Below are 10,742 nucleotides of genomic sequence, written 5' to 3'. Positions count from 1 at the left end.
AGAGCAACCCTATCAATTCAAAGAAAATGGAAAAATGGACCGTTGGATGACATTATTACAATAAATTATGAGTGTGGTAAAAAATTTAGCCAATTTCACCATATTTTCGAATCCGATCGAATTGGTCAACCGTCGTCACTTGTATGTTTTCTTGGTTGACCGATGACATGACGACCGCGAAACGTGCTTATTTTTTCACATCACGTTTGTAAATATTCCATCGATGGATGTGTGTGGACAGGATATAAAAAAAATTAATTTGAATTACAAACACATTGGCCTATACCAATTTTCCTCCTACAGTTGTATGACTTATACATTACATTTAAATTGTTGAGGTTCATTCTAAAGCAACCATGAAGTGGAAAATGAATTCTGAGAAACCAACCGCTCGATGAAGAGATTGTAATGTTTTATGGTGGTTGTAGAAAATTCAGCCAATTTGGTTCTCGTTTCGAATTCGATCCAGTAGGTCAAACTTAGTTACTCTTATAAATTTATATTTATACATCATATACTCCAAAGAGCAACCCCTATCAATTCAAAGAAAATGGAAAAACCGACTGTTGGATGAGTTTATTATAATAAATTATGAGTGTGGTAAAAAATTTAGCCAATGTCACCATATTTTCGATTCCAATTGAGTTGGTCAACCGATATGTAGAATATATATATGCACTAATGCACTTATTATATATAGAAGTATAAGAACTTTCACTCACACACACACACACACACACATATATATATAAACACACACACACACACACATATATATATATATATATATATAAACACACACACACACACACACATATATAGATTTATATTTGTGTGTGTGTGTTTATATATATATTTATAAACACACACAAATATCTACATATATATATATATATATATATATATATATAAACACGCACACACAAATATAAATCTATGTGTTGTGTGTGTGTATATATTTATAAACACACACAAATATCTACATATATATATATATAAATATAAACACACACACACACACAGATATATATATATATATATATATAATATTTTACGGGCCGGGCCTAGCTGGCCTTTGGCGGGTTGGGCATACGGGCGGGGCCGGGTTTTTGAGGACTTTTGGCAGTCCGGCCCACTACCCACCGAGAAGGGCTTTTTAACGGGTCGGGCTTTTAGCCCTCAAGGCCGGTGGGCCTCCATCGGCCCACTTGATCCGCGGGCTTTTTGATGACTTGTATGCGTGCGGGTTTTTTTTAGCCCGGATTAATAAAAGGGCGGGTTTGTGCGGGTTTTTAAAGTGCGAGTTTGCGGGTTACGGATTTAAATATCAGGCCTAGTAATGGTGATGGTGACGGTGATAGGCTTTGGTTTGATTCGTTTGAGAAGAAATTGTGTTTTGTGAGGTGTGGCTTGGATGGGTTATAGCATCAGCAATTTTGGCCCAATCTACTTACCATATATTGTTAGTGTATGAAAATTGGAAAGTGATCGGGATTCTTGTTGTAAAGTTGATCATGCTGAAAAGATTCCAGGTTCCCTTATATATATTATAACAAGTAGAATTAAATAATGCAAAAAACTCATTCAAGGCAAAATGGGGACCGAAGCTTCAGCGAGACTTGTCAACTTTACTATTATAAGTATATGCCTCTTCTCTACTCTTTCTCAGCTTGGTTCTGAATTCAAATGTCAGAGTATAGCTCAAAAGTTGCCCGATGAAGAAGGTATTTTATCATCCATTTCGTATCTTTTTCTTAAAACCAAACAGTATGCCAGAAAAATGGTACAACAAAATATAATTCTAATCCAATTCATACAGTTTAATTCAACCAAAAGGGCCCGAGTTTGCTTAGTTTACACCACCCTAATCTCTTAATTTCATCCCTTTAAAAATGAGCAAACTCATTTCAAAAAAAAAAAAAAAACATTTAGCAAACTTTTGGCTTGAACTTCCTCTTATGCCCGTCTCTATCCCTTTGCCTTCCCTAACACATGTTCAATTCTGAATTTTTTTTTTTTCCCTTCAAGTCTAGCAAAGTTTGAATTATAAAAAGGAATATGTATGTCAAAGATGATGATACAACAACAACCCTCGCAGTTATCGAAGGCTGTCTTTTCTTTTCTACTCATTCCACTTGTTTGTGAAGTTCCAAAAGAAAACCCAAAAATTAAAGTATATATTTTTTATTAGATCAATTCATTTAGTTATTCGTCACTAATCATAAAATTGAAATAAGATATATAGTTTAGAAATTTCGTTAATTAAACCCAACTCAATTAAGATTCATGAATCAATGAAAGTATATCCAAAGTTTATGCAACTGGTATGGAAATCTGGAATTAATATTGACAAGTCATACAGTAATGGCATCCAAGTTTTCTCCACCTTAACCATAATCATGGAGGATTTTCTTTAGGGGTTCAAATAAACAACAGTCACTGAGGATTTTTTTTGGGTTAAAGATTAAGATGGTAATTAAAAAAGATTCAAAAAAGAGTGAGGTGTACTGAGTAGAAAGAGGGGGGTGTACATAAAATTTTCATTATTGTAAATGCTAAGGTAAACAAGTTGTATAATAAGTATTTGTGTCTGTGTATTTAGCATGTACGTGTTGCATTGGTATTGTACTATTGTAAATCAATTTATATACGCTGAGACCTATAGTTCACTTTTTTTTTTTGGTTGCCTTTTTTGTTCTTTCTGGATTAGATTAAATTAGAGAAATTAAACTCAATCTTGTTAACACCAATTAACTATTAGTCTAATGGTATTTTTTTCCTACATAACACAAGTTTTTTGCTGATATAAAATAAAACATTGGTCGACAGTGAGAGCTCTTAATCAAATAATGGAGAAGTTGGAGTTCAACAATATTAATCGAGTGCCCTCTAAATCATTTTGCAAAAAGAGCGGTCGTGATGGCATCAGATGTAACTGCAGTTTTCAAAACGGCACCATTTGCCATGTCACAGAAATGTAAGTTTGAAAATTTAGATCTTAACTCTACATATATGCAATTCGTATTTGTGGTCGAAATTAAGTAGCCAGCTTTCACATTTTGAGTGACAGTGCACTGAATGCTAGAAGTTTGACCGGAACTATACCTGAAGAACTAGGCAATCTCACACATCTGAGGCAACTGTAATTTCTCTCACTTTTCTGCAACATTACATAGCTAATGTCTTTTTTAACACAATCGATCATTATTGTTTTGTGTTTTGTTCCTGTACCAGGTACCATAGATATTTATCATCTTATTTGTTACCTCCAACCTCTTACAATTCTTACACCAATTTCTCAAGTGAAATTTTTTGTTGATTCCATATATAATATTAGTATAGTCTTTCTGTCAGTTCCTAATACTTTTTTACTTTGAATTTTCCTGAGCATCTGTTGCACAACTTTGCCCGAAAAAGAAAGTTTTTTGATAGAAGTCTGTTGTTATCTTTTGTTTGATTCCAGAATATCTAGACAATTAAGTGATTAACGTGATTTATGAGCTGGTTCAATTTTCAGGGATCTTAGTAGGAATCAATTGACTGATTCTATACCTGCTAGCTTGGGGACTTTATCTTCGTTGTACAAGCTGTAAGTCCGTACTTGTGGATTTATGGTTGTCGTGGCAGGCTTGCAATATTTATATTCCTAGTTGTGCACGTATTTGGTTCGGAAACTTATATTTCTCAAACTCCATATATGTGCTCATCAAACCTCGGATCAACATACCAAAGATTTAATCATCGTTTGGTTAATTATTAGTGAAATTACTTGTTTAGAAAATTAATATTGATAATAAGTTGGTTTGCATGTGTACATGTCAAATTGTCAGGATTCTTTACAGCAATCAGTTGACCGGGCCCATTCCAGAGGGTTTGGGAAATATGAAATTTCAAGTGTAAGTCTCATATATCATGTCGACTTAAAAACAAAGAAGCAAAAAAAGTTTTGGTTTAGCAACATGTTTCAAGTTTTCTCTTTGCTTCAATACAGCCGCATGGGTCATACTTCGCACCGCAGCATGGCTGTTAGCTTCGAACTGTATGTGTGGAGTCCATTAATAATCTTGGCTTAATTAATTTCATCATTCGATCTTATTGGGGTGTTAATAATTTATTTACACGTTCAGGGATCTTTCATACAATCAATTAAGTGGATCCATACCAGCCACTTTAAGGAATGTGGATGTCTCTGATGTGGCATCGTAAGTTTCTCTCTGTACGTATACAGATACATATGTTTAAGTGGCATGTGCCTAAACCACCACTGGGGTGGTCGAGTTAGTAAGAGACTCTAGGTGTGGTGCTTTCACATCCAGATTCGAATCCCACAGACGCTGATTGGAGTTAAATCTCAACATATTTTTAGTGACTAGAAACCCCTAATAAAAAAAATAAAAAAAAATATTGGCATGTGCTTGAAACTTGGAATGAATGAGGGAAAGTTTTTAATTAGTTCCATTTACACATGTTGGAATTTACGAATGGGAAAATGAAATTGATATTACTTTCCGGATATCTATGTACATGCATGCAGTGATCCAGATGCCTACCGACTCTTCAAGCTTAAGCAATACAACAGGGCTAATGTTAACCCAGATGATTTCTACATGTACGTTAGTAGTCCATTAATTGTGGCAGGTTAATATCTTGATCAAATTATCTGTTATTAAGTCGAATTATTTTGTACATCAATTAATTCAATCAGGGATCTTTCAAACAATCAATTGACTGGGCCTATACCAGAGAGCTTAGGGAACTTGTCTTTCATCAGTTTTATGTAAGTCGATTTCTTCGCGTTCATGATTTTGATGGTATCATGTTTCACTACATAACAATTAATTAATTATGTTGAAGAAATTAAACTAGCTAGCAGTACGTACGTAATTTTTTTTACCTCAGTTAACTTATTTTTCTTTTCCCACCATTGATCCATCCATATTATATAGTAATCTGAGGAACAACTTTCTCGACGGCTATATACCAGCATCGTTGGGTGCACTGACTTATCTGCGTGAACTGTAAGTAAATTTTACGTACCTACACTTGTTTAATACCCCCTATATTCCAATGATCAAATTGAATTTATATGTGTGTATGGGTGTGTGTGTATTCTCACGCTCCTTAACTATCCTTTTGTGAAGGCATTTGGATAGGAATAGAATCTCTGGTACTCTCCCCCAAACACTAGGAAATTTGACACTCCTTGAAATCATGTAAGTTCCATTATATTTGTAAAAGAGAATTATTCTTGAAAAAAAAAAATGTATCACATCGGACGTGTTTATAAAACTGATCAATTTAGATTTAGGCTTGAATATCTTATTAATCTAGCTAGCTATGTGTAGAATATATATGAAATATTTCTATTTGTTGTTGCAGCGATGTCGGATCTAACAGTATCACTGGGACATTACCAAAAAGCCTTGCCAACCTTAAGAGTCTGTTTGCATTGTACGTAATTACGTTGCGCCCCCCCCCCACCACAATGGATAATACTCATGGTTTATTGTGGAGGAAATTTTTTTCACTTGTCAAACATTTTTGGGTGGTTATTGGACACGTGTCCTCTTGTTATTGGTTGTGGTTAGCCAAATATTATCCTAATATATATGTAATCTGATTGATTATTTAACCAAACCGTCAATCAATTATGATATGATGCTCACCTGGTTGCATGCAGTTTGATAGCTGGTAACTATTTTTTTGGCCCTTTACCTGACTTCATAGCCAACTGGACTTCAATCGCGTATCTGTACGTTCCTGGGTTTTCTATATATGTAGCTTGTACAGCACGATTGTCAAACGTACACAAGCAGCTATAGATCTTTGAATTTGTTAATTGCTCTAACTTTCATTAAATTTTGTACAGTTTTCTCAACGGAAACAATTTCAATGGGAAGATACCTGCCGGAATTTTTAATTTACGACACCTAGAAATGTTGTAAGCGATTAAGTGTGCCAATTCCAGCCCCACCGGCACTAGCTGGCTATCTTTTCACTCGTCTAGCTTTTCGGCAATCGAAATCTCATGCATAATATATATATCATTCAACTGATATATTATTTTGCCTTTTTCTAAATTGCTTCTTTCTGCTGTAGGGCAATAAGTGATGTCGACTCTCATTTCCAGTTCCCACCATCTACACATGTGGCGAAAAGTTTTAGATTATTGTTAGTAAATTGTTTATTTCGCACAATATATTATATCGATCAAATTATCTATTTAAAATCATATATAAAAGGTGAAAATAATGGGTTTTTCAATTAAAACCTCAATTTATTTGAAATTCAAGAGTACTCCCCCACTTCTTTAGAGTTTAGTAGTAAAAGTCAAAATTTCATTAACTCATTAATAAAATAACATGTACTAGCATATGTGAACACGTGATCAGTGTACATTTTCAAAAGAATTATTTGTTGGCGTGCATATGCAGGATACTAAGAAATTGCTCAATCACTGGTCAAATTCCTTCTTACATTGGAGATATGTCATCATTAGAGAACATGTAAGTTCTTTAGTTTAGTTTCCTCTTTAAACCTTCAAATATATCCACATTTAATTAAGTAGCTCCGATCAGATATATATATATATATATATATTAACATTTTTTTCCATGCATGTCATATTTTGTTTCTCCGATCCCGCTCCCTAGCATTTCTCTATTCTCATCCCATTTTCGCTCCCCACACCCCACCCCACCCCAAAAACAAGTCTCATGCCTTTTTAATTTTGTGTTGCAGAGACTTGAGCTTCAACAGGTTAACGGGTAGAATCCCAGATTCTTTGAAAAACTTAAATGTAACTCACATGTACGTGACATATTACTCTCCACCTTTCTAAACTCTCATGAATATGTTTAACTACAAATTTAGAAAATTGCAAGAAGGTTTATTACTTCATGCATGTTATCTTCAGGTCTTTTTCAAACAATGCGCTTTCTGGGAGAATTCCCGATTGGATTCAATATGCAGCATGGAGTAAGATGTATGTTTCAATATATGTACATCCTTCTGCATCCCATCTACTGTGTATTTAGGTACCGATAACATTTATACGTACCTCCACTAACATTTTCTAGTTAGGAGCTTGCTTAGGTACCGTGTCTCTGGTGTACAACATTCTCATCAATATTTCTTTTCATTCCAGGGATTTTTCGTACAATAATTTTTCAAAGCTAACCTTTAAACCATCACCCAATCTACAACTGTAAGGAATTAACTATACACTTTCTTTTCTATTATTAAGGATTCTTAATATATATATATATATATTTGAAATATTTATTGCATGATATCTCTCGTCATTGTTCTAGGAATTTGTTTTCCTGCTGCTGCAACTCCTCAACCTGTCTGCCAAATTCGTATGATCATATCTTGTCTGTTATACTATTAGAAAAACTTGATGATTAAGTTGCTTAGAATAACTTGTCGTGATTATACTTACAGGACAGACACAATCAAGGAGAAGTATTGTCCCAAGGGAAAACCTAATTGTAAGTTTATAATATTGGACTCTGCGGGTCTATCTATATCTAACAATTTATGCATATTAATTGTAAATGTGTTTGACTTCTTCAGACCATTCATTGTTCATAAATTGTGGTGGTGGGAATGCATCTGTTGGTGGAAATGTTTATGATCAAGATAATGATACGTCACTATTTTACCTGAGTCCAAAAGGAAACTGGGCTCGGAGTAGCGTTGGAAACATCTATGACTATTCCAATGGCAATTCTAGTAAATTGTTAAAAAGCGATAGATGTGTGCTTCCGTCTGAAGCGTCTTTATACTATAAAGCTCGCAGTTCCCTTGTCTCTCTAAAATATTACGGGTTCTGTTTACGTAAAGGCAATTACAATGTAACACTTCACTTTGCTGAAATTGTTCATAAGGATGTTGATTTTAGAAGTACGGATAAACGCGTATTTGATGTATATATTCAGGTAATGTTTTTCTTAGTTTTGTCACCACCATTTGCATTAGTATTGTTGCATGATTTGTCATTTGAACCAATTAACCAAGTATGAATGGTGATTGGTTGCTGCAGGGTAAGAGACGACTAAATGATTTCAACATTATAGACAATGCAGGAGGTCCGAATAAAGAATGTATAAAAAATTTCACGGATGTTTATGTAAACGATAGTACATTAGAGATCCACTTCTACTCTCGATCGGCTGGAGCAGGGACACTTGATGGACCTCTCATATCTGCTATATCCGTAACTCCAGGTCCATAGATAATAATAATTATTTTTCCTTTTGTTTTTTGAAAATTATTTTCGTTTTTTTTTTTTTTTGAATAAAATTTTCGTTCTTTTACATGGCTATATAGTATATATATATTTGGATATCGTAATTACAACAGTAATTCTATGCATATCTAAGGAACAATCACAATTAAAGTACATTTTGTTTCTCTTGTCGGGATGATCATTCATCATTGAATTGAGAAATCAGAGTACAAGCTACACAAACAACTGTCTCCTTTGAAAACAGCGCTCATTACTGTGGCTTCAATCATAGTTTTCTTGTTGCTTTTATTACTTTTTGCCTGGAAGATGGGATGGCTGGGGAATACAGATCACTTACAAGGTAACATATTGCATACTGGCTACAAACATTTGACAAGTATTCACTCTTTCACGAATTCTTACTGAACTTTAGCTTACATTTCTGATCACTTATTTGTGGAACAGAAATAGAAATAGGTATAGAAAAGCCCGTCACCCTCAAACAATTAAAAGATGCTACTCGGAATTTTAGCAAGAGGAATGAGATTGCTCAAGGGGGTTTTGGGACAGTTTACAAGGTAACTAAGTTTATCTGTCCTTGTTTTTATTGTGGAGTTTCAACTACAAACTTTGATCTTTAACTTGCAAATTCAGTTCTTCAGGAGAAATGGACTTAATAATGTATCTCATTTGTTTGGTTGTAATTGCGTGTAGGCTGAAGTGCAAGGGAAAATTGTAGCCGTGAAGAAACTTTGCTCTCATGGCGAGGAAAGGGTCAATGAATTCATAAATGAATTTTATACCTTAAAAGCAATGAGTCAAGAGAACCTTGTTCAGTTGCTGGACATTTACAACGCAAAAGACCTGCATTTGCTCATCTATGAATATTTGGAGAACAACTCCCTTGCACATGCCTTATTTGGTAAATTTTAGTTCTATCGGGCCCCTTTCTTTTGGTTATCTGTTTTCATGTTCTAACACTAATTATTTAGAAGAAAATATATTGATTTGGTGACTGTATGGGTTGCAGACTCAAAGTCCAAATTGAAACTTGACTGGGAAGTTAGGTTTAACATTTGCCTGGGAATAGCTAGGGGATTGGAGTATCTACATGAGCATCCCAGGATGAAGATAGTTCACAGCGACATTAAATCCACTAATATTCTTCTCGATGGAAACCTTAAGGCTAAAATATCAGACTTTGGATTGGCAAGACTTTACACCGAAGATGATCAATTCAAGTTCATCAAAGTAGAAGTGCCACAGTAAGTAAATATTGAAACAGTACTTACTCGCTGCCGCTTTATATATACTTGTTGCAATCTTTGATTTAGTATAATGATAAGTTACCTCTTGTTTTCTGCAGAGGATATATGGCACCTGAGTATGTTCGAGGAATTGTGACATCTAAAGCTGATGTCTACAGTTTTGGGGTGGTTATACTTGAAACTGTTAGTGGAAGGACAAATGCAGGACACAGGGGAGATAGCCAGGAAAGTGAATTTCTTCTAGACACGGTAAGCAAAATGGCATCGCCATGCTTTTATGCTTTCTTTTATTCAATTATGCTATAATCTCATTTAAAACGATGTGTATGTTGTGTGTGGAAATGCAGGCTTATGATTTACATCGAAAAGGAAGGCTGGTGGACTTGGTTGACAAAACCTTGTCTACCAAGTATGATGCAAAACAAGCCATAATCATCTTGAATTTAGCAGTAAAGTGCACCAGTATATCTCCGACTCTGAGGCCTACTATGTCTGAAGTAGTGAGTGTTCTCGTTGGCGACAAAAAAATTGAGGAGATTTGTCCCCATGCGCTTAATGATAGTCCCGTTGCTCAAGTTGATTCCTCTGTTTCTATGGAAGCAACCTCGAGGGCATCCACATCATCCAATTTGATCAAAGGGGAAGATGAAACAGAACACATTTCCGAGAGTACCCCCTAGAGATTTGCAAATGAAACATAGTAATCTAGCCAAATGTTTGTGTCTATTTTCTTTTCCTTGTTTTCAGACTTGATGACTCTACTGCGGTCTGTATTGAACATGTTTAAAATCTTAGAACAAATTTATGGAATGAATCATTAGAGATTTTATACTTTTAAGGCACGTTATATGACAAGATCCGCCCTGGATTTCATCATGTACTTCCCCTAGAAGTGGACAACCTAAAATAACAAACCTGAATAAGAAGACTTTAAACCAAAGATCACAAATTGAAAATACTGAATCCGACTAATATATATCTTAGCACGATCGTAGCATTCAAATTCCCAAGTACTTAACTTAACAACACAATTTATGGTTTGGTAATCTAAGCAAATCTACGAATTTAAATTGATATAATACATGAGTAGGTGTTTGCTTCAAAATCGTCTCGGCCGAAAATGAGGGTCAAGGGACTTGTGGTTGAATTATCCTTCTTGATACGCGGGCATGCTAACTTGAGGCTGAATGGCCACGTGAGGTTTTGATTTGATTTGCGCTTGTATTTGACTTCTTATCAAA

The 10,742-nt window shown here is 34.8% G+C and overlaps 1 protein-coding gene across 5 annotated transcripts; it reads left to right on the top strand.

Moving 5' to 3' along the window:
• The first annotated feature begins 1,582 nt into the window (after positions 1–1,582).
• LOC112199987 (probable LRR receptor-like serine/threonine-protein kinase At1g53430) lies at positions 1,583–10,301 on the top strand. Of its 5 annotated transcripts, XM_024340985.2 has the most exons (29): positions 1,583–1,724; positions 2,830–2,977; positions 3,071–3,142; positions 3,518–3,589; positions 3,831–3,896; positions 3,992–4,039; positions 4,128–4,202; positions 4,535–4,609; positions 4,706–4,777; positions 4,947–5,018; positions 5,142–5,213; positions 5,380–5,451; positions 5,681–5,752; positions 5,870–5,941; positions 6,100–6,171; positions 6,435–6,506; positions 6,742–6,810; positions 6,917–6,985; positions 7,148–7,207; positions 7,314–7,361; positions 7,447–7,493; positions 7,579–7,943; positions 8,048–8,231; positions 8,460–8,594; positions 8,699–8,811; positions 8,948–9,155; positions 9,264–9,498; positions 9,600–9,750; positions 9,849–10,301. In XM_024340985.2, the coding sequence occupies exons 1-29, from the start codon at positions 1,595–1,597 to the stop codon at positions 10,179–10,181; spliced, it is 3,279 nt and encodes a 1,092-aa protein (XP_024196753.1). In that variant the 5' UTR covers positions 1,583–1,594; the 3' UTR covers positions 10,182–10,301. The 5 variants fall into 5 exon arrangements, with proteins under 5 accessions (XP_024196753.1, XP_040373809.1, XP_040373811.1 ...); XM_040517875.1 differs by lacking the exon at positions 6,100–6,171 and having other exon boundaries at positions 9,849–10,300; XM_040517877.1 differs by lacking the exons at positions 5,870–5,941; positions 6,100–6,171 and having other exon boundaries at positions 9,849–10,300.
• The last annotated feature ends 441 nt before the right edge of the window (positions 10,302–10,742 follow it).

This window comes from Rosa chinensis, chromosome 4 (assembly GCF_002994745.2).
Source record: "Rosa chinensis cultivar Old Blush chromosome 4, RchiOBHm-V2, whole genome shotgun sequence".
NCBI lineage: Eukaryota > Viridiplantae > Streptophyta > Magnoliopsida > Rosales > Rosaceae > Rosa > Rosa chinensis.
This window is presented reverse-complemented; position numbering and strand designations above follow the sequence as displayed.

Coding starts and splice junctions, on each gene's coding strand:
- LOC112199987 (XM_024340985.2), top strand. CDS start 1,595: ATGGGGACCGAAGCTTCAGCGAGACTTGTCAACTTTACTATTATAAGT. Junction 5,019..5,141: donor CTGACTTATCTGCGTGAACT/GTAAGTAAATTT, acceptor CCTTTTGTGAAG/GCATTTGGATAGGAATAGAA. Junction 7,494..7,578: donor TCCCAAGGGAAAACCTAATT/GTAAGTTTATAA, acceptor TGACTTCTTCAG/ACCATTCATTGTTCATAAAT.